This window comes from Pyrus communis, chromosome 13, assembly GCF_041283825.1.
Source record: "Pyrus communis isolate YQ-2024b chromosome 13, ASM4128382v1, whole genome shotgun sequence".
Taxonomy (NCBI): Eukaryota; Viridiplantae; Streptophyta; class Magnoliopsida; order Rosales; family Rosaceae; genus Pyrus; species Pyrus communis.
The window spans coordinates 3,666,835-3,694,674 of NC_142577.1; the positions used below are offsets into that span (position 1 = coordinate 3,666,835).

At 43.0% G+C, this 27,840-nt stretch overlaps 1 protein-coding gene and 1 pseudogene across 1 annotated transcript; one reads left to right on the top strand and one right to left on the bottom strand.

The window, feature by feature from the left end:
• LOC148691610 (WAT1-related protein At4g30420-like) overlaps window positions 1-26,164 on the top strand; it is a 39,650-nt pseudogene extending 13,486 nt beyond the window's left edge.
• On the bottom strand, window positions 1,085-3,780 carry LOC148691611 (uncharacterized). Its single transcript, XM_088682834.1, has 2 exons — window positions 2,640-3,780; window positions 1,085-1,101 (listed from the first exon to the last, which is right to left on the bottom strand). Exons 1-2 carry the CDS (start codon window positions 3,778-3,780, stop codon window positions 1,085-1,087), a joined length of 1,158 nt encoding a protein of 385 aa, XP_088538960.1.
• Window positions 26,165-27,840: the final 1,676 nt, after the last annotated feature.

The window sequence follows — 27,840 nt, forward strand, 5'->3', positions numbered from 1 at the left end:
ATGAAGGCTAACAAGGCTCAATGGGGTTAAAAACCTACAAAACATAATGACATAGGGCACACGGCTTTTTGGCTAAGGTGGTGGTCACTACACAACTTCATCTTGAATGTGTGTTATGCAAATCAATAACATGCTTTGAATGAAATGGGCATGAGTTCTAGCATTTGGAACTAAATGATGAAACGCCTTCTAAGTAGTAACCAAGCAAAGAATAATGAGATCATGCAACAACTTTAGAAAACATTAATGCACAGATTTTAACTGTCCAAATAACATTTAGGCTCAAGTCTCACCGGGATGTAGCGTTAGTTTGAGTTCATTCCTTCAAGCATGTTACAAAAACTAATTTTTTTATCATTTGTGATTACATGTGAATTCGTAAACTATAACTACAAACAAGCATAAACCAAAGAGTATATCCAACGTCCATCCATGTTTGTAACTTTCTTTAACCATCATGCAATTAAAAACCAAATCCTCATCATTGTGTTGGAAGGTAACCTACGACACAAACAAACACACAAACACAACTCTTTTTGGGTTTTTCAAAACAATTTTTCAAATTTTTATGGTATTTTCGGATTTTTAAGTCAACACACTCTAAAACACTCTAAAATAGCTTAAAAACACTTAAAAACAGCAAAGAACAAGTTTAAACATGTTAGGTGGTAAAACCCTACGAATTTCATGCAAAAATATCTCAAAACAGAATGTTACCCCCCCACACTTAAACTAAACATTGTCCTCAATGTTTTAGACACAATAAAAAAAACATTACACAAAACATAAAGTAAGCAAGAAAGGGAAGGGTTTAGGGACGCAAATCTGAGTGTGGAGCGATGCCCAAGTTCTTCCTTTGTTGATTGCATGGGTTGCCTCCCACGAAGCGCTTGCTTTAACGTCTTCCAGCCGGACGAAACCTTCTTTTACTCCTCACTCTGGCTCACGGAATGGAGGGTTATGTCCTCCACAGTATACTCCTTGAAATTTCTCATAGTACGGCTCGATGAATGGGAGGGGATAGTGATCCTCCCTGATTTTGGTGCTTGGGTTCCGACACTCCATGTACATGCTCCCACCACCTTTAAATTGGTTTTTCACCTGCACCACAGAAGGTAACAACCTATTACTTGAAATGGGAATCGGAATTGGGATTGGAGACTTACTAGGATGTTGTGGCAATGTCCCTAGGGCAGCCACTATCTCGCCAATTTTAGCACAAGGCACGGCCATATTGGATGTTTTTATGGTAATGGCGTGCTCGTTGTGCTCCAATCCAATTCCTTCCTTAATGGTGATTCTAGATGCATCCTTCTTGATTGGTGCGGATCCTTTCGGCCCTAAGTCCTTATGCACATCTATAACACAACAAGAATGAACATCATTAGTACTCTTAATGGATTCAGAAACTTTAAAGTTAATTGTATCACCACCAAACTCCATAGTTAAAGCTCCTTTGGCCACATCAATCTTGGTGTGAGCTGTTTTCATGAAAGGTCGTCCAAGTAAGAGCGGTGATGGTGGAGAGTAGGTTGAATCATCCATGTCAAGCACATAGAAATCTGCAGGAAAAATCAAATGTTCTACCTGCACCAAAACATCTTCCAAGACTCCTCTCGGGTATGCATTAGATCGATCAGCTAATTGTATAACAACACCATCATTTTTAAGCTCTCCTAGATTTATAGATGCATAAACAGAGTATGGCATGACATTAATTGATGCACCTAAATCTAGCATAGCATGTTCGAACTTTGTATTTCCAATTACACACGGGATAGTGAAACTACCTGGATCTTTGCATTTGGGTGGTAGTTTCCGTTGCAAGATGGCAGAGACATTCTCACTTACATGAACCACCTCTTTTTCTTGAATCCGTTTCCTTGTTGTACAAAGCTTTTTCAAGAACTTCGCATACTTCGGGATTTGCTTGATTGCATCCAAAAGGGGTATGTTGACTTGAACTTTTCTAAATGTCTCTAGAACATCTTTTCCCTCCTCTTCTTTCGTGGATTGCAAAAATCTGCTAGGAAAAGGAACATCGGGTGGAACAAAGTTAGAATTAATCAATTTTGACCCCAACTTACCTTTGGTGGCCGAATGAGATAAGTTGGGTGCATTAATGTCCCTTGATAGTTGCGGCAAGGGTGTTTGTACCCTTGCCGTGGGCTTGCTTGCATCCTCCTCTTCATGTTGCATCTTTTCATCCTCTTCTTCGCTTGATTTTGGTGGTTGTGGGGTGGTTCCAACTTCCTTGCCACTTCTCAAGGTAATTGCGTTGGCGGTTTCAAAGCCTCCCTTCGGATTTGGAATGGTTGAGCTAGGGAGCTTGCCTTGGTCTCGGAATTGCCCTACAAACTCCGCAATTTGGCCAATTTGTTTTTCCAATTGATCCACCCTCTTTTCTTGATTCTGCATCGCTTTGGCTTGATTTTCTTGCCCCTGAGACAAATTCGTTAGTAACTTCAGAAGTGTATCATTATCTAACCTGTTACCTGAACTTGTTTGGGCAAATTGTGGAGGTGCTTGTGTGGGTGCGAATGGCTTGGTGAAGAAGCCCGGAGGTTGTTGCCTAAATCCCCCTTGTTGTGGTGGTTGTTGGGGCTCTCTCCATTTGAAGTTTGGGTGGTCTCGCCAACCTGGATTATAAGTGTTTGAGTACGGATCGTTCCTTGGTTGGTTCTGACCCTGGAATCCAATCGCGTTGGCGCTTTCCCAACCACCATTTTCTATGAGTTGCGGGCACTTCTCAGAAGCATGTCCTTGGATCGAACACACCCCGCATACAACCGGTCCTTGCATCCTCATGCCTTCGGCCATCTGAGACATAATGGAAGTAAGATTAACTAACTGGGAATGAATATCGGGGGTGGAACTTACCTCCTGCACTTGGTGCCGTGGAGGTCCTCTTTGGCCTACTCCCTCATACTGTTGAGCGTTCAATGCTCGGTTAGCGATCAAGACCTTGGCATCCCTGGGCGTTTTGTCCACCAATGCTCCACCCGCCGAGGCATCGAGCATTTGACGTTCAATTGGTAGGAGCCCCTCGTAGAAGTATTGCAGAAGCAACTCCTCCTTCATCTGATGCTGTGGACAAGAAGCAACAAGAGATTTAAAACGTTCATAATACGTAGGAAATGACTCACCTTCATCTTGTTGAATGCCACTTATCCTTTTACGTAAAAGGATGATTCGAGAAGTTGGGAAAAACTTCTCCAGAAAGGCCCTCTTCATGCTCTCCCACGATGTAACGGTTCCGGGAGCTAAGTCGTATAACCAATCCTTGGCTTTGTCCATTAAAGAGAATGGAAAAGCCTTCATCTTCAAAATGCTTCCGTCGACGTTGACGGGAGTCATGCTTGAGCACACCACCTCAAATTCCTTTAGGTGCTTGTTCGGATCCTCCATGGACAACCCATGGTACTTCGGAATATGATGGAGCAAGCTTGACTTCAACTCAAACTCCTCAGTCTTCCCTTCAGCAGGTGGGGGATATTGGATACACAAGGGTGTGGCATTATCCAATCCCGAGGCGGAAAGCTCCTTAAGCGTCCGGTTGTCCACGGCCATGACTTGTGGCTCTTCAAATACCCTTGCCGTGGGTTCCTCAAAGATCCCTGCCGTGGCTTCTTCTTCCTCTTCTAGAACTTGTTCTTCAAGCTCAGGTTCCGGGCTTGGTGGATTTGATTCGTGATGCTTCTTCCTTCGTCTCAAAGTCCTCTCAAAGTCACTGTCAAAATCTAAGATGTCCTCACGAATCGGTTGAGAACTCCGAGTCATGCACTAGTACCTAAAACAAGGAAAACAAAATAAGGTCAGAAACTTAACAAAAATAAAGTAAACAGAAAATACAATCCAAGGGATTAGCAAAGTTGCTAATCCCCGGCAACGGCGCCAAAAATTTGATGCGAACTAAGTAAGCACACAAATTAAAACCCTCTTGTGACAATTGTAGTATATGAATAAGTAGGGATCGTTCTTAACCGGGGATTAGGAGGGATTGCAAAATCACTTGGAAACTGACTCAAAAACGTAAAATAAAGTTTGAAACACTAAACTAGACTCAAAGAACGCAAAACTAACAATAAAAACACTCAAACAAATCAAAAGACTCAAAACAGCCCCAAAACACTCAAAACTGCCTTAAAATCACTTTCTGGGCAGTTTTGAGCACTTTGGTAACTTTGGACGAAATTGGGTAATAGAATGAATCAAAATGCTTAAAAACACAAACTAAGATACTTTCTAACTAAATTGGACACAAAAGTAAGGGGGGATTGAGTTTTTGACGAAATTAAACTAAATGCACAGATTGTAAATTAGGGCAGATTCTAAATATGAATGTGATGAAAATATGGATGAATGCTAGCTAGAAGGTTCTTCTCCACACATGTTACACTTGCATACACTTTGATTTTCAGTTGGTCTTTCGATAAATTATGAAACTCAACACTCCGGGTTAATTAGGTCCGCTTAAATTAACCGTCAAGTTCTCCTTAAGTTAATGAATTGGATGGGTTAGCGCAACGCAATTCAAAACATTCTCCAAAAGTCCTTTACGTGAAAAGCACAATAAAGATACAATCAAAGATCATTAAACATCATGAAAACTATAAGTGTTGACGAGGCATTCGTTACTATGATGAGCATGAAACTAGTGCCAAGAATTCATTTAACGCGATTGTTTATAAGCAACCTCCACTACTTGTGAATATAAGTTCATAACTATTAGGTGAAACTCACTTATATTCTAGCGTCAAATTCATGCATGAACATTAAGCGTGCACTCTCAATAAACATACACAAACAAGTTATCAATCACACAGTTAAACGAATTGAATCAATCATTCATGAAATTCCAACCAAAAGTAATCAATTCATATTGCAAGCATAAACATGGTTTCGAATCACCCCCTAGCTAACTAGGGGGATTTAGCCTCTCATGTTCACAAAAAGAGAATTACAATTGAATTTAAACATAAAGCACAAAGGATTGATTACACCTAGAACGCCCAACGAATCCACGTGAATTGGTGCGCGTCGAAGCTCCTCTTTCCTCTTCTCCTTCTGCGGCAGATTGGTTGTGGGTGGTTTTTGGATGTGTTTCTGGTTTAGGGTTGGAGTTATGGTGATAAGGTGGTGCGGCAAGGCTATAGGGTGGTGTAGGGTGGTTTGTATGGTGGATGGAATGGTAAGGGGATATGGAAAGGTGGCTGCGGCAATGGGAGAAATTGGGAGAATGGTGGCTGATTAGTGTTAGGGTGAAAGTGTAGAATGGGAGAGAATGGATGGTGGCTGCGGCTTTTAGAGAATTAGGTTGTAAATGTGGCTGAATGTGTATGGAATGAATGAATGGGAGAATTAGGTGCGGCTAGGGTGCAATATGTGTATATTAGTGGCTGAAAATTATGAATCAATGGATGAGATTCTAGGGTGAATTAAAGGGTGTGGCTGAGATGGATTTAGAAAGCTTTAGGGTGAAATATGGATGGTGGCTTGCGGCTGCAAGGGATTAGGGTGATAGGATAATACGGTTTTAAGAATGAATGGGAAGTGAATTTGTGAATGAATGAGAGGGGAATGGAAGTCCACGGCTTGGGAATGTGAATTAGGTTAAATAGATTATGGGAAGGAATGGGAATAAGTGGCTGAATAAATATGGAAGGAGAGGTGCGGCTGCAAGGAGTAAGGCTAGGGTTTAGTGCATGAAATGGGCCAGAAATACCCCCCCTTGCACGGCAAGGAAAGGGGCTTGGGCTAAAGCCCACGGCATTGGGTGTTAAGGGCCCTATGGCCTTCGTTTTGTGTCCTAAAGCGCCTACAAGGATTTCAAAGTGGCTAGAAAATGCGGACGTTTAAGATTAGGAAAGGTTACCAAAACGGGAAACTTAGGGTCAACTTTCCTAAAATAGGAAACCTTGTTTGAGTAGGATTCCTCGTTTTGGTAAGAATTCATCGTTGGCGTAGGAATTCGTCGTTTCTTCAAATCTTCAACTCATTCATTCCTCTTTCGCTCCAAAAGACTCCAATTTGCATCTTCTTGCACATTTTGGCCTTATACTCTGAAAATACACAAAAGTGGCTTTAAACACTAAAATAGCTAAATAAACACAACATAAATGCACGAGAACAAGCTAATTAAGTCGCATGAATATGCTCCTATCATGGTCAACCAAGACTGAAGATTGATTTGTTTTCAAATGCACCACATACGGAGCGCTCGAGGCCGACCATCGATGAGCCTATGACGGGGTTGAGTTCCGAGGAAACTCTTGAATCAATGGTTTTATGCAACCATTGTAAAACACCAGTCGAACCTAGAAAGAGGACATTTTCGGCACCAACTTCAGGACCACCATCCACGACCTTTACAAAATCGCCAAGGGAACTTAGTAATGGTCCATGACGCCAAGTGTTTAAGAGACTCGTCCCACAGGTACGAACAAAAGACCAGGACCTGGTCAGGCGGCGTCTTGACTTTGACGTACCTTTTTATAACGAGGATTATTACTCGCGCAATGCCAGCAGTTCAGGCTCGCCAGTCGATCGAAAAACTTTCAAACCGCCCAGGACACTAGATCAACGCTGGTACAGTTACAATTCTCCGACTGGCCTATATACGGCGTTGTCTAAATCTCAAAAACGTCGTCGCCAACGGATAGATTGCATGGCTCGGCGACGAGAAGCGCAGGCTAACCCTGCCAACCGGTGGCAGCCAAAAGAGGCCGTGGGAAGTATTGATAATCAGCCAACCCCGACTATCATGACCGAATTACTCGAAGGGAAAAAGGTAGCGGCTCGTGACTTTGAGACCACCATTGAAGAGTCCGAGAAACGCATCAAGCTCCTTCTCCGGCCTGGGGAGACGAGAGCTTGTCTCGAACATTTTAGACAAGAGGCTAAAAGGAAACTTTCTCTGTTACCACCGCTAGAACCGTTCATCAAAATACGACACAATCTACACCCTCCATTCCTCGGTGACTCCTTAGAGTACATGCAGGAGTTTCATAAGAAATATTCCGCCAATGACTTGTACGGACTACCCAAGGCGTGTCAGGAAGCCTTCGACCTAGCACTAACTTGCCCTGATGCCGAGCAAATTATCTACAAAACTTCCGACCCAGCAATGAAAGCTAGATTCCAACATATACGAGAGGCTCGGGTCCTCGGCTTTGAGGTCGATCCTTACACGGATATCGACACCGCCAAATTACCTTTTTCACTCGAAGACCTTCAGCATTTACGATATCATTTTGAAGTTTTCTAGGCTATATCTCTCTTCGACCTTACGACCGATGAGGAAAAAAGGGTGGCGAGTTTGGATGCGTATCTGGACACAAAGAACGCCCGCATCGCCTACGAAGAACGAGCCCGTAAAGTACAGGACCAAAATAAATCTTCGGCAGTAAACATGGTCGAGGAAGACAGCCAGAATAAGATAGACTCAGTCAATACGCCTCAAGAGCTGGTTTGCACCGAGACACTCAAAAGTCCGATTGAGGATGCTCCAATGACTAATACTATGATTACTTTTGTGGAAGACGACGACCACGACCCGATGGGTCCCTCGATCCTCGAACATATGGAGATCAGTATGGTCCACGTCCTACCGGCTGAGTTCCAACCAAGTACCCATCAGTCAAATTTCTTGGATGGGGACGTAGTTGCTGAAGAAGCAACATAAGTGGATTTCGTCTCAAACGACGACGATGGGGAAGTCTAAAATGGCGACAACCTTAAGGCAGCTTTAGCCGAACTATTCCCCCGTTCCCCTTCGGTTAATCTCCAACATCTAAAGCCGTTATACGTCACGGTTCCTATCGAAGGATTTCCCATTTCTAAGGTGTTTGTCGACTGCGGAGCCACAGTCAACATTATGCCGATGTCCGTCATGAAGGCCTTACGCAGTTTTGATAACGAGTTTATCCCGTCAGGAATAACTATGAGCAGCTTCATCGGCGACAAGTCTCAGACCAAAAGAGTGCTCCCGTTAGAAGTCAGCGTTGCCGGTCGTCACCACATGACGGCATTCTTTATAATTGACTCCAAGATCGACTATAATGCGTTACTCGGCCGTGATTGGATCCACCAAACCAGTTGCATTCCTTCATCACTATACCAAGTTCTCATCTTTTGGGACGGCAAATCGGTCGTAGTCCACCCAGCTGATAATCAGCCATTTGAAACCAACATGATTCAGGCTCGCTATTACGACGATCACGTTGGCTATATCACCCTCCAGGGTTTTAACGAGGATGGAAGGCTGACAAAAATTTTGGTACAGAAAGCTATTGAGGTAGGCGCCGAGACTGTCCAACAGGATTCGGCGAGACTCGGCTTGGCAGATTTACTTACCGATGCCGATGACTAACTCCACCAAGCAAGAAAAGCGTCAGGCCGTGGTTTCGTCGACAATGGAACGTCTGCTGGCCCATTGGTACGCCATTGCTAAGCAGCCACATTCCGGCATAAACTTAATCGAATTTTTGGCTGAAGCAGATAACGGCCCCGTTTTATCTTTTGACAAAGTTCAGGCCGCACTGGCCGAACTCGAAGGCAATCGACCCCAGGTTACGGACCTATTGGAAGAAATCAATGTTGGCACAACCAATGATCCTCGAACATTGCTTCATAAGTTTAGAGATTGTTTCGCGTGGAATTATCATGAGATGCCAGGCCTTGACCGAAACCTTGTAGAATATGCCAGGCCTTTTCGATAACCCCCACGCCGGTTCTCGATTGAAGTGCAACTTGGCATCAAGGACGAATTAGTTCGGCTTCTAAAAGCTGGGTTTATTAGGACCGCTCGGTACGTCGAATGGTTGGCCAATATCGTCCTGATGTTAAAGAAAAGTGGAGCCCTCCACATTTGCATCGATTTCCGTAATCTAAATCTGGCCACTCCCAAGGATGAATACACAATGCCAATCTCAGACTTGCTAATTAATGCTGCAGCCAATCATGAATTGCTATCGTTTATGGACGACCATGCCGGTTACAACCAGATCTTTATCGCTGAAGCCGACATCCACAAGACCGCCTTCCGCTGCCCAGGAGCACTCGGTACCTATGAATAGGTAGTCATGCCATTCGACCTCAAGAACGCCGGCGCCACATACCAACGAGCCATAAATACGATATTCCACGACTTAATCTATACAATCGTCGAAGTTTATATCGATGATGTGGTGGTAAAATCAAAGCGCCACCAAACGCACCTGGATGATCTGCGGCAAGCGTTCCTTCGCATGCGCAAGAATAATCTCAAAATAAACCCAGCCAAGTGCGCCTTTGGTGTATCAGCCGGTAATTTCTTAGGGTTTTTTGGTGCACCATCGCGGCATTGAAGTCGACGAAAATAAAGCCCACGCAATCATTAGCGCCCCACCCCCGACAACAAAGAAGCAGCTCCAGTCACTGCTCGGGAAGATAAATTTTCTCCGCCGCTTCATCGCCAATTCGGCCGGCAAGATGAAGGCATTCTCTACGCTCCTCCAACTTAAGGATTCCAATAAGTTCGAATGGTGCGAAGAACATCAAACGACATTTACGCAAATCAAGGTGTCCCTTTCCACACCACCCGTACTAGTTCCACCTCGTCGCTGCGAACCTCTTAAATTGTATATTTTGGCAGCGGCTGAGTCCATTGGTTGTCTCCTCGAGCAAGATAACAATGTGGGACGTGAACAAACTGTTTTTTATCTTAGCCGTAATCTAAGTTCGCCGGAGCTAAATTATTCACCCGTCGAAAAACTGTGCTTAGCTTTGTTTTTCGCCACATCAAAACTTGGGCACTACATGCTCCCATCTGTTACGCAGGTCATTGCCCAAACAATTGTGATTCGTTACATGCTCACTCGGCCTATCGTCAAAGGCCGAATTGGGAAATGGACGCTCGCGTTATCTGAGTTCAGTCTCCAATACGTCCCCCAAAAGGCCGTCAAAGGCCAAGCTCTTGCTGATTTTTTGGCCTAACACCCCTCTCCTTATGGTTTTGGGGGTAGCGACGTCGACATCGGTTTAGTTACAACACGCGATAACCATTGGACTATGCATTTTGATGGTTCCAGTACTTCGACCGCGGCTGGTGTTGGCATTGCCATTCAGTCACCCAACCACTACCGCTGGTATTTTTCTCTCAAGTTGGATTTCAGCTGTACAAATAATCATGCCGAGTATGAAGCTCTCATCATCGGCCTCTACGTTTTACACTATTTACCAGCATCCCGCGTTCTCGTCCTCGGTGATTCTGAACTCGTGATTAACCAACTCAACGGCATGTTCCGTTGCATGAGTTGTACTTTAACGCCCTATCACATGGTCGCCACCTATCTGGCCGAGTCGTTTGAACGGATCACATTTGAGCATATTTCGCGTATTCACAACACGGATGCCGACGAACTCGCCCAAATCGCCTTTGGAGCACAACTCACGGGGGGCAAGCTAAGCCGGGTAACACCCACAGTTCTGCGATCGTACCCAGCCTTGGTCAATCAGCAAACTCTCCAGCTCAATCACGTAATACGCACAAGGGTGATGTCGCTACCATCCTTACTAGAAGGGGGAGACCCGTAGAAGTATGTGTCGTCGAGGTACAACCAGACAATTGGAGAAAGACGATGCTACGATACCTCGATAACCCCGATAGGAAACACGATCGGAGAACAAAGGTCCTCGCCACGAATTACGTGTCATACCAAAATGAATTATACTGAAAGGGCGAGGATGGGTTACTACTATTGTGCCTCAGCCCACACGAGGCTGCCCAAGCAATGGCCGAGGTACATGAAGGAATTTGTGGGGCTCACCAATCAGGACGAAAAATGCGCTGGTTGCTTCGACGACACGGTTACTTTTGGCCCAGTATATTAAAGGAATCGAATATGCACGTAGATGCGTACTGTGCAAAATTCATGGACGCGTGCAGAGAGCCCCGGCCAAATTACTCCACTTGGTTACTAAACCATGGCCGTTCAGGGGATGGGCAATGGACGTAATTGGCAAAATCACGCCATCGTCGGGGGCAGCAAAACATGCGTGGATAATAGTAGCAACTGACTACTTCACTAAGTGGGTCGAGGCAAGGTCATACGCCGAACTAACAGCCAAAGAAGTATGCAATTTCGCAGAGGAAAATATTGTGTCCAGATTCGGCGTGCCAGAAACGATCATAACCCACAATGGAACCATATTCACGACCGACAGGTTTAGGGAATATGGAGCAAGTTTGAATATCCGACTTGAGCAATCTACGCCGTATTACCCACAGGCAAACGGGTAGGTTGAGGCAAGCAATAAAGTGTTGATCGGCATTCTCGAAAAAATGGTAAGAGAAAGGCCTGGGTTGTGGCATTTAAAGTTAAACGAAGCATTATGGGCATACCGAACTTCACCCCGGTCGGCCACCAGAACGACTCCTTACGCGTTAACTTACGGACACGACGCTATGTTACCAGTCGAGTTAAGTATAAACTCATTACGAGTGATCGAGCAGAGTAGTTTGTTTAGTGCCGAATATAGTCAAGCTATGCGACAAGAATTAGAAGACTTAAAAGAAAATCGGATCGATGCGGGTAACTTATTAATAGCACAGAAGAAAATTGCCGAGCGAGCGTATAACCAACGCGTCAGACAAAAAACGTTCGGCAAAGCAGAATTAGTTTGGCAAACGGTGTTGCCTGTTGGGATTAAAGACCCTAGGTTTGGCAAATGGTCGCCAAATTGGGAAGGGCCTTTCATTGTTCACAAAGTTCCTGGCAATGGGGCATATCATCTCAGAGATCGGACCAGTTTAATTCACAAATTGCCGATTAATGGAAAATTTTTGAAAAAGTACTATCCAGTCACGTGAGAAATGCAAGAATAAATACCATTGTATTAATTCGTAGAAAAGGGTGAACAGATACATTCGAGAGGCTCCTAAAATAAAATAAAAATAATTTTCTAGGGGGTCAAAGGGAGGAAAGTCTCGAGGGCAACTTTCAACTCCAGCCACTTCACTTTGCTCAAAATTATCTTAGCCTGCCTCGTCTTCTTGTTAAGTTGCAGTTGCTGGATATGCCGCACGCCGGCAGCGAAGGCCATAAGCCGAGCTCTATTCGCCTCAAAGTCCCTCTTAAGCTCTGAAGCAGCAGCGGACCTTTGCCGTCGAAGCTCATCAATCTGACGCTGGAGATCGGAGATCCGGCGATCAAACTCGATCAACTACGCTTTCTTTGCTTGTATCGCCTCCACCTCCGCCCGGCCAGCCTTATGCGCAACCTTGGTCGCCTTCAAGTCGTCCTCGGCCCGTAGAGCTTGTTCAAAAATAGTGAAGTGCTACCAAGTCCGCTCCAGAAGGTCAGTAAGATAGGCGATATTCTCCGTGCTCAGGTAACTGCCGCTGGCAAGGTCGTTTAAGCACTCCCCAACAGAGTCAAGACCCTTCCATTGGAAGACTTGGGAGGCAGAGAGGGACAGGAGCTCATGTAGCTTAACAAAAGCTTAGGCCTCGGGCACGGCCTCCACTGGGTCGGCAAGGGCAGCAGAGGAGCCGGCCACACCAGTCGTGCTCTGAAGAAGAACGTCGAGCTCTACTTCCCACGAAGGCTGCACATAAAGGAAAATTCGTAAAGGAAAATAAGATGTGAAATGCATGAAGTGCATGACAAAGCGATTGTTTTTAGACCTGCCAGGAGGAGACTTCGGCCATGCCCTCTGGTTCGTTGCTTGAACCCAGGGAACTTAATGGCCAAGCCCAGTGCCTAAGACCGCTTCTCAATTCACGTGGCTGATGGAGGTTATCTACATTTGATGGCCATGACAGTGGCCAGTAAATATAGACAACGCCTGTTGGCGCATAAAATTGTCGATGAAATGAACATTCGGGCACCTGACATTTAATATTTCTTTAAGAACAAGTGCGTCATGATAAAATCAACAAAATGAAATAGGACTTACAAAGGCTGAGGAAACTTCTTGTGGAGGAATGGGGAGGTCTTCATCTTGCGGATGGAATGGCGTTTCGACCGTCGCCTCAGGATCAGCCAGGGGCCTTTTTCCCACGATCCGCCGTAGGGGGATCCGGTTGGACGGCTGCCTCGACCACAGAAGGAGGATGGACGGGAGGAGAGTTAGCTGGTCGAGGGCGACGCTGCAGCGGGATCTCGTCACTCTCGTCGCTCTCATCGTCCTGAGGAAACTTTTGTTACGACTAGAAGGTTAAATAAACAAAGGATAACGGTGGAATCATACCTCTTCCAGAATGACCGTCGGTTGTTGGATGGGGGATGCCTCGACGGGTGCGGCCGTTTCCCCCAAGGCAGGCGCAATGGACGGCAGAAGCAGTTGTCCCTGTAGTGTCGCTAGGAATAACATGAATCTCTCGGTCCCCTTTCTTAGCCAACTTCTTGAATCGTTTGGAAGGGCGAGGAGCGTCATCCCCCGTCTCGGTGTCTTGGCAGGGGCGCTTGGTTGATGATGTCCGCCCGGTAGTAACGGTCTTCTTCGTGGGGACCAATTTTTTCTTGGCCACCGCCGCGGCAACCACCTGAGATAGCAAAGTAATCATTAACAGGGGGCAAGTAATTGAAGTACAAAGGACGAAAGGACAATGTACCTTGGGTCGATTCCTTGGGTTGGGCCGCAGGAGCTTGTCAGGGCTGATCGTCGAAGATTCTGTTTACCACGTCTTCGGCCGAGACGTCGAAGAAGTCACGGGTGTACTCGTCCCACCAGTCCCCAAAGGTGTCGGTACCTAAAGATTCAAGAACAGTCAGTCGAAGCTGAAATTTTTTACACTTGTCCTGAAACTCCTGTTCCGTCATCTTGCACTCCCTCAGAGGAACCAGAAAGGTGTCCTCGACTTAGGAGGGAGCGAGAAGCGAGCAGGGGTACGGGGCAACCTTGGAGGTAGCCGAGCTGCCGGGCGACGAAATGGGGATGATAGACCTCCCAGCTCGCTCGACGGGCATCGCAACCAAGGGGAAGGTCGCAGGCCAGCATGAATGACCCCCAATGTTGACGAAGATCAGCATCTTCGGTCTCAGCCCACGCTGCCGTCGAAAACTTGATCGAGGCGGGGTATTCCTGACGCCGGCACACCAGGAACTCGTCGTCAGAGAAGATGTCTAGGCCGAAAAAGTGTTTGAGGACTTCGTCAACCCGGTGAAGAGGCGCCGGTCGAGAGGTTAGTTAGGGACCAAGCGCTGCAGTAAGCTGGAAAACGGGGACCTCGGGCCGAAGTGTTGAGAAGTAAACCTGCAGCCAGAGTTGGAATACCCAGAGGGGTTCGTTCTGGTGCGGGTCGATTTTGTTGATGGTCGTCTCGGCCAAACAACGGAAGAAATTGGCGAGGATAGCCGGACTGAGTGCCAATGAGTGACCGCTAGCCAAGGCCTGAGCCACCGGCATATTCTCGACCAAACATTTGTTCGACCTAGTACAACAAATGAATTTGTTGTACCAGTAGAATAGGAAGGCTTCATGTTCTCCCTTCCTAAGGCTCTCCTTGCCTCGGCCGGTGAAGTGGAGGATAAGAGTGTTGTAATTGAAGAAGTTCTTATGTAGCTTCTGAACCTCTTCTTTCGAAGGCTCCCGATCGCCTCGGCTGAGTGTCTCGACGGCCCGTTCGTCGAACAACACTTTTACGTCGAGAGGCGAGGGGCATCCGGAAAGAGCGGCATCGATTGGGAGACCAGACGGGGAAGTCCCAAGGATAGCCTAGATATCAAGGACGATGGGGCCGAGAGGGCCGAAATGAAGGATCATGGTGTTGGTAGCCAAACACCATAAACTCAGGGCTGCCATGAGAAGTTCTCTATCCATGGTGATCTCCATGGTCGAGAGCATGATGGCGTCATAAATGCCAAGAGCTTTCCACTCTTGGCCGAAGAATGCGCTCATTCGTTTGGCCCAGGCAGCTCAGGCTGCAGTAGTCGAGGGCCAAGCTCCTTGAGGCCGTGCCAGGCACCATTTCGACCAATCAAACCCCTGCAGCAAGGGTGTTAAGCACTGTTCCTTGAGAAGGTTAGTGATGCACGACAGCACTGCATCTTTGAATAGTGGACCCAAAATTTGGTGAGTGGTGGCTAGGTCATTTTCGAAGCGTAGCATTTTGATGGCGCTCCGGTCGATAAAGTCCTTGCATTTATTGCACTTGTCGGAAAGCTTGGAGATGAAGGAGGCCATTGGTAAGGAATAAAGTAGTGCGTAGGTTTAAAAGAGGGTTTCAAAGAGATGAGCTTAAGGGCGCGTAGTCTGAGCAAGCAGGAATGGCAAAGGGAAGATTTCAAAATTTCTGAAAGCGTGGGATACGAATGGTAGAAATTTAGGTATTTATAGGCGTTTCAGAAAGAAGATCAAACGTTTGGTATTCAAAAGCACTAGAGTTTGACTTGGGGGGAAATTTAACAGGGAAATGGCCCCAATCATTTCGGATATTTTGGGAACCTGCAAGGATAGGATCGGGGTTTTCAAGGATCCAGGACGCACGATTGCGTGCAGCGGTGGTTTTAATGCATTAATGAGGAAGAGGCGCTTCGGTGGGTGCACGTTTTCGAGGGCCATGATTGAAAGTTGTTAGGATTGGCAGAGAGTCGACACGTGGCTGTATGTCGGAAGTAACGAGGATAGTGCAATCATATCCCATAAATGTGCATAGTAATGGTTATCAAGAACAGCGAAGTCTAAAGAGCAAAAGATGGTTCCGCTACTTCAAGGTCGAAATCCGACCAAAGGTTGACAGTCGGTGACCTCAGAAGCAAGGGGGCAATGTTTGGGCCCGAAATAGTATTGTTGGGCCGAGCATAGGGTTATGCTCGGCCCAAAGCTGTGTCAAATACTATGGGCTACCTAATAGATTCCGGGCCATTTAGCAGGGTTGGTCGAGTCCTATCATAAGAAGGAGTAGTCCAGATCAATAAAGAGGGTTGAGGAAGTCCTAGTGAAACTAGGATTCTCGGCCAGCGAGGAATAAAGCCTCGAAAGGGGGTAAGTTCAAAGTCCTAATGGGAGTAGGGTTGTTTGAAGTAAAGTTGGAACGGGGCAAGGACTCCCAATCCAGATAGGGGTTTGATTCGGTCTCAAGGAGTGGGTACTATAAATACAAGAAATCATGCAACAAAGAAGGACCTTCAATTAAACATACAATTGCCCTGCGCAAAACCTCTCAAACACCTTGAGATTTTTCCTTTTCTTTTTCTGCCAACACACCTTCAATTTGGATAAACAACACTGTGAAGGCGACCGGTGAACATCTTCAGTTTGGATAAACAGCACTGTCGCCGTAGAATCAACCGACCGAGGAGCATCTTCAGTTTGGATAAACAGCACTGCGTCTCGGCCAACTGGTTACCTATCCAAGTCTCGGCCGAGGAGGGTTTTCGAATCCTTATTGGCAGGGGCCATCTTATCAACTTTCTCGACGAAGTAAGGTGTCACGAGTTACGACATTTGGAGTATCGAACGCCGAGTGGTTTTATGATTGGGTATTCACAAGTAAGTTTTAGAGTTCGGCATTCTGACTGCCGAACCACGTTCACCATCAAGACATACATCACCTTTGAATATTTGTGTCTGTATAGTCTAGTGTCGATTCGACGTGCTTATACTCTTACGAACATAATCACGATTACCGAATCAGGCACTGACGATTTGTGAACTTCGCAGAACTAGCAGCCTCGTCTTCAGGCTCTAGAACCCAAATACCGAGAGTGTTCCTTCCTCGATCGCTGTCGCAAGATTAAGAAGTCAGCAACACGCTCAACGCGACAACAACGAATTTTACTCCTCGGCCGAGCTCGGCCGACGAGTTGGCACGCCCCGCATTCTACCGAAGGACTTAGTTAGCCTATTAGTTACTCGGCCTGCGCGCCACGTATGCTTTGTAATTTTTAGGAACAACAGTATAACATAAGATTTTGTTGGCACATCCCAGCCCGAGCCCTCACCGCATCCCTGGCTCGACTCCACTGTAGCAAGATATTGTCTACTTTGGGACCCGACCACACCTTCACGGTTTTGTTTTTGGGAACTCACACGAGAACTTCCCAGTAGGCCACCCATCCTGGGATTGCTCTCGCACGAACTCGCTTAACTTTGGAGTTTCGATGGAACCCGAAGCCAGTGAGCTCCCTAAAGGCCTCATGCTAGGTAGAGATGGGAATAAACATACAAGGCTTAGAGGATCCACTTCCCTAGGCGATGTGGGATGTTACATTTGTGGTATCCACTTGTGTAAATATTGTAAATTGATGATCGAATTAGTTTATTTTCTCCAATACTGTGGAGGATAACAAATTTTTGGACTTTGGGATTCCTTATATTTTCTCCAATACTGTAAATATTGGAGACTGTGAATCTGTGATAGTACTGAATTCCTTCAACCAGATGATAACTTTGTGATTCTATTATGTTATGTTGTGCATTTAAGTTTTCTTGCATGATTTTAGTCTTCTCTATGGCATGCAAACTTCAATTCCGAAGTTGGCAGCCTCACACCAATTCCAAAGGAAATCCATACATAGCTCAGATACTGAGATTTTGGAATATTCTGCATTGTAGAATTAGATAGTGTTGCCTACATGGTGATACTAAAAATGAATTTAATTTGTTAGTGTGCACGACTGCTTATAATATCCTTCTCTTTATCACTTGATTATCTCAACCTTAGGTAATTAGTAATCAGTGACGAGAAAGTTATTGTTTCTTTTGGATATAGCTCCTCGGCTTGATTATTATATTTGTCCAATTTTAATTTTGGAATTTTTTATTCAAGGAAAGATAGGTTTTCGCCAACTGGTTTCCGTTGCTATAGACTGCCTATATTTTCATTGTGCGCTGATTGCCACGTGATTTCCATTCATAAATAAGCTACCCAGAAAGCCGTGTTCCAGTTGTTTGCTGAGAAGGTGAGAGACAATAAGGATTTGGTGTCTAGGCGGGTTGTTCTATAGGAGACATGCCTGGAATATTTCAAGGGAGCTAATTAACCTCTTAATTGTTCTTGTACAAGTAGCTTGCTACCCTTGCAGTTGCAGGCTCTGCCTTTTAGTTTTTTCATTTCATCTTGGGAACCACTTAAGGTGACTAAATCCTACTTTTCTATTTCAGTATATCTGCATTGCCTATGTACTCCTACTCTTTATGATCATACTACGCTTTTTATGTTTACTTTGTATTTGTGTGCTGTTTACATGTGGTGATATTATTATACCATTTTGTATTTTTTACTTTAGATTGCAATGTTTTGATTTTATATTTATAAAACATTGAAAACTATGGAGGAAATGGGTGAACTTACTCGAAAGTGTTTTGAAATGTCCTTTTAGTAGGTTTACTTATGTTTAAATCTTTTCTTTCTGTATGCTTTCTTCTCTTCATGTATTTTCTAACCACCACACGCTACATCTAGTAAATGGTTTATTGTTATTTGCAGGACCAAGTATTTTCTGAGAATGATGCCTTCTTTGCATGGACTTTTGTAAAACGAAGGCCTCTCTGGCAAACACTTCTTTCATTTGTCTGGCCGGTGGTTACATTGGCAATATGCTTGTTTCCTGTATATCCGCATCGGTGCAAGCTACTAATACTCTACTCATGTCTCGGGGTCCTGCTACTTTTTTTTTTTCTCTACTAGTTTGTAAGTTTTGAACTTCTGGTCATTTGTTTTTAGTTTAAAATATCATTAGGAACGTTACATTTTCTTAAGTCTTATTGGTTTACAGTGATGTGGATATTAGAGTATAAATTATGTTCATATCATCCCTATTCAAAATGGTCACTATTTTATTACACTTACTGCTGTGTTGGATATAGCGACAATTTTGCACATTCGTGATGCGGTGGACAGCAATATGCCTTGCAATTGACGTATCGAATTTCAGGGTATCAGAAGGTAGCTAAAGGGAAATCTAGTCTCTACGCTCTTATTTTTACTCAGGTACTCAATTTCTCTCTCTCTCTATCTCTCTCTCTCTCTCTCTCTCTCTCTCTTTCTGTCCCTATTCAATGTTGTCTCTGTAATTTCTTGAACCATTGGTTTTTTAAATAATCTTGTATTGAAATATCATTGCTCTAATTAAACGGGTTTAGTTACTTTCTAAACATCGTATTTAACTGGTTTAATGTGCATGAACTTTTCAAGTAATTTATTGGTGAACTTGTCAATCAATTTAATCATTGAATTACTGCTTTTATTTCAAATGGTAGCTACAAGCCAACCTTATCTTCCATGTACTTAAGCTTTCAATTTGCTTTGAGAACTATTAAATGTAATGAACTTTGGTATTGCCTTTGTTCCCTTAATCTGTATACTGCCTTTGTTTCTTTCCTATATCTTCTCTTCAACCTATTGTTAGAACAAAGAGGGTGTGTGGTTTTGGTGTAGTGATATTTGTATCATAATTAAACTTGTGGTTGTGTGGTTTTGGTGTAGTGAGATATGATGAGTGATGAAGGACCTACATAAATTGTAGCGAGCTGCATGAAGTAGTGAGATACATGAAGGAGCTATATGAAGGAGTGATGAAAAAGCTACATGAAGGAGTGATGAAGGAGCTTCATACAAAGGGAAGATGCTTTTATCTGCACGTCTTCGAAAGAATTCAAGTTTGTATTTTTGGAGTTTGAGGACGTGTGCTAATATATTCAAACCATATCTTAGGTTTATAATGAATGTATTAGCTTTACCACATCGATCTTATATGCGTTTCTTTTTATTAATGATAATACAAAATATTCTTTAAACAAAGCTTAGTGGAAATTTTACCAAAAAAACATATATTTCTTGCCCCAATTTCCATTGGTTTTTTTATTATTGTTTATTGACACACCCCAATCAAAGTCAAGGCATGCTGGCCGTCACGTGAGAGTGATGTAACCATGTGCACAGTGCGGAAGCTAAACGTAATAATAAAAGTACGAATAAATAAAAACCAAGCTATACACTGAGTAAATAACATACATGTGCAAGCGTAAGTGTGAAAAAACAATATTTAGAGCACGGAAGACCTAGTGCAGTCCGGGGGAAACAAACAATAAATAAACACACCCAGAGGTGGTCCTACACTGGTGATAATCTGTTAGATATGCCGTGAATTCCTCAAGAGCCACAAAAAGAGCTATCCAAACTAGAACCTGGAGGGGTGCAAAATAGAAAGTGTGAGTGGGCAAAAACAAAGCTTTTCAAAATCATTTCAATATCAAAAGTTCTAACCCCTTGCCGTAAAACCTTTATAGCTTCCCAGAAAATAGAATATGCACATATATATAAAACATGCTCAGAAGTATGCCATGTCGAATGCCTCTAAATAGAATGTAAGTACTCAGGTAATGTCAATCAATGCCATGTAATCTGTCAGCCGGAGTCGCCTAACATGACCTGTACGACTGAATTTAGAGCTCAAATCCACAACTCACTAACTATACCTGCACACGAGTTGGAACCACCTAAAGTGGTCTGTACGACAGGACTAGGTGTAAATAAATACGCTCAAGTGCTACGATCACGTGAAGATTGGGCGAATAATCGCGGGTCACCTATGAGTCGGAACCACCTAAAGTGGTCTGTACGACAGGACTGTGCACCTAACTTGGATCCAAGATGAGCGTGTGGTGCGAGAGGTGAACATCACGTGAAGGACTGTGCCCTACTCTGGACGGGAGCACTAACACCGGGGGTGCAGGTTATGATCTCTCTATGCATCTCAAATCACTACTAAACACAAAACGTAAACCATAACTTACCTGCGCGTCCGCAGCACCAAACATATGTATATGCAACTAATAATGCATAAATACATAGGCAACATAATGCATGGCATTTAAAACATATAAACATTTCATTTCGTTTTCGGGGAAAATCACAAGTATATAGGTATATACGGAAAACCAAAAGCCCACTCACTGGTATGTAAAAGGGTCATAACCCCCTTGCCTCGAGTGACTGCGCTCGTCCTCGGGATAGGTCTCACCTATAACAACTATAAAAATGTTAATTTAAAGCACATAACCCAAATTAGGTAATAACTTCTCATACAATGCTCAAATAGGGTGTGAATACACCAACGTGATCTACTCAACCTCATGAACATCCCCATATTTTTAAAATAATTTTCTAACATCGCACACGCCCACACGCGCCGGCCAAGGCAAGGCCACATGCGCCGCCCACGCACAGGCACGTGCCTGGCACACTGACGACGTCAGTTAACGTCATCAGGAATATTCCGTTATATCTGACAGGTTCCTTTAAAGTTAACCTAACACCGTTTGGAATATTCAGTCGAAACTGACAGAATATTCCGTCATCTTCTCCTGCCAACCTCCGGCACCATTGCCGTCGCCGTCGCCGGAAAACCGGGAAATTTTCTAAGCTTAATTTCTCACTCGTTTTTCACCCAAATTTCACGAAATTGGTACCAAAATGAAGCTTACAACTAGAGGAACAAAACCTTACCACTTTCAAGCATTAAAACCAACGGAATCTCACCGGAAAAACCTCACCAAATCCGACAAAACCTGCAACTCATGATCCCAACGTCCAAAACCTTCAAACGAACCACCCTGAGCTTCCTAAGGACCTCACCAAGCTTCCTACAAGCCTGAAATTCCCAAAAACACATGAATTTACGTGTGCATGAACAGTACCCCGAATTGAACATCTCGGGTTCGACGTGAAAAGGAAGGTGTCCTTACCTGAAATGGGTATGGTTGAACTCGTATGGACTTCACGAACACAAAGGTATGATTTTCTTCCTCAATCTACAACGTTCTCGAGTGACTTGGTCTTGTCCGTACACAAGCAAAAGAAGAAGGGAGAGAGAGACAAGGACACGGGATAGAGAGAGTCAACGGGAGAGGGTGATGGAAATGAAGATGGATGTGTGGCTGAGATGCAACCAACCAAGCACACAAAACAACCACACAAACAACAATTATCCACTAGGGGCAAAATCGTCATTTCACACCTGCGGTACGAAAAATTCGGGACGAGCTGTCACATTTATAATTTAATTACAATATTTATTAAAAATTAAATAAAAAATTTTTTTGCCAAAAAAAAAAAAAAAGGGTTTGTGCAACGAAGAAGTAACCTACGTCGTGCAAAACCACTTTGCGCGACCTGGGTTACTTCTTCTTTGCGCGACGTAGGTTACTTCTTTGTCGCGCAAACCCTACTATCATTGCCTTGGCGCGACGAAGGTTCGTTGGGCTAATTTTTGCGCCATGTTTTTTTTACTTTGCGCGACAAAGGACTTGCTTCACGCAAAGTGTTTTTTGTACTAGTGTGCCTACACACATAGTTTGCTTTTTTCTATTGAATTACTTCAATTTATGAAGAATTTCGAAAAAAATAAACTCTTGAAGCTCCTAAATTAGGAGAATGATTTACATGGAACGGATTCATTGCCACATGACGTTTCTTATCTAATAATGCATTATCATGTGTGAAATTTTTTTTTTCACATGATAATGTTTTGTTGTATCGAGACGTCACGTTACGGTTAACTCGTTTTCTCTAAATTAGAAGACAGCGAAAGGGACTAGTGTCTGCTCCCACTAATGACTAATATTTAATGCTATTTTGAACATTTGTGTATTTACTTTCATTCTGTTTTAGTCTTTATTAATGTTTTGAATTTTGTTTTTGATACAATCATGTGGAGGTTAAAATTATCAAAATTAAATTTAAGATTATTAAAATATTTATGTCTGATATCCTAGTAGATAGAGTGTTGGGTTTCTAAGGAATATCTTATGGATTTGAAATTCTCCCCTACCCTAAATGAGTGTATTAGTTTCGAACTTTTCCCCCTTCCTAATAATAGTAAAGTTAAAATAAAAAAAAATAAAAAATTAAGCTAGAGAGCAGTGGTGTTCTAAGGGACGTCTTATGGAGTTCATTCCTTGTTTATGAAAGGAAAATGATAATTTCTCAATTAATTTTGCCAAGAAATGTGTGACATCCCACATCGCCCAGGGGAGTGATCCTTAAATGTATATTCCCATCTCTACCTAGCACGAGGCCTTTTGGGAGCTCACTGGCTTCGGGTTCCGTAGGAACTCCGAAGTTAAGCGAGTAGCGCATGAGAGCAATCCCATGATGGGTGACCCACTGGGAAGTTGCTCGTGAGTTCCCAAAAACAAAAACGTGAGGGAATGGTAAGCCCAAAGCGGACAATATCGTGCTACGGTGGTGGAGCGGGCCCGGGAAGTGATCTGTCCCGGGCCGGGATGTGACAATTTGGTATCAGAGCCTAACCCTGGTCGTGGTGTGCCGACGAGGACGTCGGGCCCCTAAGGGGGGTGGATTGTGACATCCCACATCGCCCAGGGGAGTGATCCTTAAATGTATATTCCCATCTCTACCTAGCACGAGGCCTTTTGGGAGCTCACTGGCTTCGGGTTCCGTAGGAACTCCGAAGTTAAGCGAGTAGCGCACGAGAGCAATCCCATGATGGGTGACCCACTAGGAAGTTGCTCGTGAGTTCCCAAAAACAAAACCGTGAGGGAATGGTAAGCCCAAAGCGGACAATATCGTGCTACGGTGGTGGAGCGGGCCCGGGAAGTGATCTGTCCCGGGCCGGGATGTGACAAAATGCTTTATTGAACTTGATCTCAATTTGTTAATTTGTGCATTTGTACTTTATTATAGATGTTTTTGAACTTTAATCTAACAGTTTTACATGTTTCCTTGTGTATGTGTGTATATTTTTAGATTCGAGAAAGTCAATGTGCGAAGCTTGAGAAGTAATGCCAAGATAATTGGAACAATCATCTGCGTTGGTGGAGCCATTTACATGACATTTATCAAAGGCACAAAGTTATTAAACACACAATTACCGATCCCACCAAAATCTCTCTTGGGTTTGGCGGGTCAGAATTTGACGCTCGGTTGTCTATTTTTCATTGTAAAGGCTTGTTGCGCTTCGTTTTGGGTGATTCAGCAGGTACTAGTACTACTTGGATACACACACACACACACACACACACACCACCTTATTAATGTTTATGTATATATAGTTATATATGTATAGACACACACACACAATTGCACAGAATTATGGAATTATATACATGTACGATTTGATCAATGTGCAAAAAACAGGTCCCAATTTCAGCACGTTGTCCATACCACTTTTACACAGCGTTTTGGATGGGTTTATTTGGTACCATATGATGAGTCCATATTATACTATATATTTTACTCTAATCTTAGTTATAATTTATTAGCTATTTTGGTAGAATTTAGATATTTTGTTATATATTTTCAATATAGGACATTCGACTTCCTCTGGAGCAAAAAGTGATCCAAATGATGAATTTTAGAGTGATTCCAATTGGAGGATGTTCGTGTGCCTTTCAAGATATTTGCACCAAAATTCCAGATTTTTCTACCAGGCTGTTTGACTGTGGCGATGAAATTAAAGCCCAGCGCGCAGCTTTCCCAGATTGACGTTTTTGGACATTTGGAGTATTTTGGAGGTTAAGATGGCATATTTTGAGAAAGATTCCTTCTGAGGATTGGTAGGGAACGTCTTCATCTTTCAAAAGAGACCTTTTGGGACCAAATCAGAGTTGATTTGGTCGGTCAAAAGATGGATTTTCTGATGAAGTCCGAATTCTAGTTCAAATAGGAAACATTTTATTTTCTGTTTTATCATTTAATTATGTTTCCTAGTTTTCTTCAAAGACCTTTTCAAGGTAGGGTTTTATGTTTCCTAGTTTTCTTCAAAGACCTTTTCAAGGTAGGGTTTTATTTTCTATTAGTATAAATAAGATATTTAGCCATGAGGGTAAAAGGGTGAACGTACGTGGAGAATTTAGCTAGGCTTTGACGCTTTGTATTTTGAAGGTGTTTTCTATCCTTTTTCTATTTCAATAAATTCCTTTTGTTTTATGGTTGTTAGTAGCTAATTTTAGTTTGCTAGGGCGATGCCTTGAGCCTTAGCATGAATATGTAGTCTTTATTTAATTGATTATCATATTATGCATGCATGCTTTGAATTATTAATAAATGTGCTTTAAACTGTCTCTATATCGTAATGCTTAGCTACCATTAGGATGTTTAGATAAGTAATCGGATGCAATTCGATTGGAATGCCACCAAGGAATTGAGTATTGCTTCTTGTGGTTGATAGTTGTAATTTCACGTAGGGCGAATGCCACGTCTTAAGGGTTACATGGTTTTTCAAAGGGTTTTTACAAAGCGTAATGAGTCATGCATGCCTATATTTGATGTCACATCCCGGCCTGGGGCGGATCACTTACCGGGCCCGCTCCACCATCGTAGCACGATATTGTCCGCTTTGGGCTTACCATTCCCTCACTGTTTTATTTTTGGGAACTCACAAACAACTTCCCAATGGGTCACCCATCATTGGATTGCTCTAGCCCCCTTCTCGCTTAACGTCGGAGTTCCTATGGAACCCGAAGCCAGTGAGCTCCCAAAAAGCCTCGTGCTAGGTAGGGATGAGAATATACATTTAAGGATCACTCCCCTGGCTGATGTGGGATGTTACATTTGATTTGAATGCCACAGACGGATTGCATGTTTGATATACATTCTAGCTTGAATGCCACAAGTAGAATATGCATAAGGAAAACCTAACCTTCAAAGTTGCATGTGTAATTCATAAGTAATTGGTAAATCTACATAGGATTGTTAAGGGAATGGCGAAACCCTATGTTTTTACAAATTGGTTTTCAAAACTATTTTCTTTTGTTTTTCCTTACTTTGTCAAGTTATTTATTTGTTTTAATTTAAAATTCGTTTTTAATATTCTAGGTCATTAAATCAACTTTTTCCAATTTTTGTTTTTAAATAATTAATTAAGATTTGGTATTTACATAAATTATTCATTCAATCCCTGCGGAAAACGACCATACTTGAGCCGTTTATATTACAACTACCTTGTTCTCTTGCAAGTATTTTGTGTGTTTTTATCCCTACTTTGGCAAGTGGTAAAATCCCTATCACCATACAATCAGCAATAGTTACTCTTATCTTAGAGCATGACGTACAAGTACGGAATATCCATTCAACTCTTGAAATTGCAAGTGGTTTATTTGCAGTAAGTAGCCAGTTCTCTAGACCTTTTCTTTTCTTAGAAAAGTTACATTTAGTAAGGATTTTCTTAGGGTTTTCAAAAATTAACAGGCGGTACGAACTGTGAGAGGTTAACTAGTCAATCGACAATACATAGATGGGCGAGTCCTACCTATTAAACGTAATGCATTTTCTTCCTGTAAGTTGTATCAGTTGTTAAGTAGAGTTGTGTCTCTTGAGAAGAGCTATGTTTAGGAAGAGTTGTATCTCATTAGAAGTCTAGGGTTGTGTCTGCAACTCTTGGAACTAATCCAAGAGTTATGTCTGTTATGAAAAGGTCTGAATGTTATTATAAATAGCCAATAAGATGGCCTAGTGTTGTATTCAATTTGAAATCAATAAAGCTTCAGTTTTCTGTTTAAAACTCTCTTCCATATTCTCTCATATCCATCTTCCTCTAACAAATTTGGTATATCAGAGCCAATTGATCCCTCCGTTGTGTTAATCATGGCATCAAGTTCAAATTCCTCAACCATTGGAAATATTCAAAATTTAATGCCTATTTTCGATGGAGAGAATTATGAATATTGGAGCCTACAAATGAAGACCTTGTTCATCTCTCAAGATCTTTGGGATCTTGTAAAAGATGGTTACGAGGAGCCGGAAAAAACATCGACGGGAAAAGCGACACTGGAATCGCAGCAAGCACTTAAAGAAAATAGAAAAATAGATGCCAAGGCTTTATTCCTAATTCAACAGGGAGTAAGCAAAAATCTCTTTCCAAGGTTCATAGAAAGTGATCTCCATCAAACTCCAATCCTTGTGGCGAGAGTTTGATAATTTACTAATGAAGGAGAATGAATCCATTCAGGTTTTCTTCACAAAAGTTTCTGGAATTGTTAACCAAATTAGAAGTTATGGGGATGCAATTCTAGACAAGAAAATTATAGAGAAAACTCTATGCAGTCTATCGCCGAAGTTCGATCATGTTGTTGCAGCAATAGAGGAGTCAAAGGATCTCGCTGCACTTTCGCTCCATGAACTAATTGGTTCTTTGGAAGCACATGAAAAAAGGATTAATAGGTCTACAGACCAATCCTTGGAGCAAGGCTTTCAATCCAAATTGGATTCGAAGGAGAAAGAAGACAAACAAAAGGAGAATCTCAAAAGTCTCAAAATAGAAAAAGTAAATTTCATTGGCGGAATAATTACAACAAAGGCAACTATAACAACAACAATCAGCAAGGACGCAGCCATCAAAACAACCAAAATGGTAACTTTGTCCCTGAATGTTATGTTTGTAAAAAGACTGGCACAAAAGTGCAGATTGACGGTATAAGTGTACTCGGTGCATAATACCCAACCATTCTCAAAGAGATTGCAGATATTAGAAAAATAATGAAGCCAATCTCACAGAAAATAATAATTCTCCAGAGCAACTATTTTATACATGTCTCAGCGCTCGTCAAGAACCACAAGATATATGGTACGTGGATAGCTGATGCAGTAACCACATGACGGGAAACAGACAATGTTTTGTCAAATTTGAAGAAAATGTGAATTCACAAGTCAAGCTCGGAGATGGAAAGCTTCACAACGTGGAACGCAAGGGTATTATCTCTATTCAAACTCGAGAAGGTACACCAAAACTAATCTATGATGTGCTATATGTTCCTAATTTGGCACAAAATTTATAAGTGTAGGACAACTCCTACAAAAAGGATTCTCTATTAAATTTGATGATGACCACTGTGTTATTTCTGAAGAAAACAAAGTCTTTCCGTTGATCATGACATCAGAAGAAAACTATG

Excerpts from the sequence above, each read along its gene's own strand:
- LOC148691611 (XM_088682834.1), bottom strand. The coding sequence starts at position 3,780 with ATGACTCGGAGTTCTCAACCGATTCGTGAGGACATCTTAGATTTTGAC.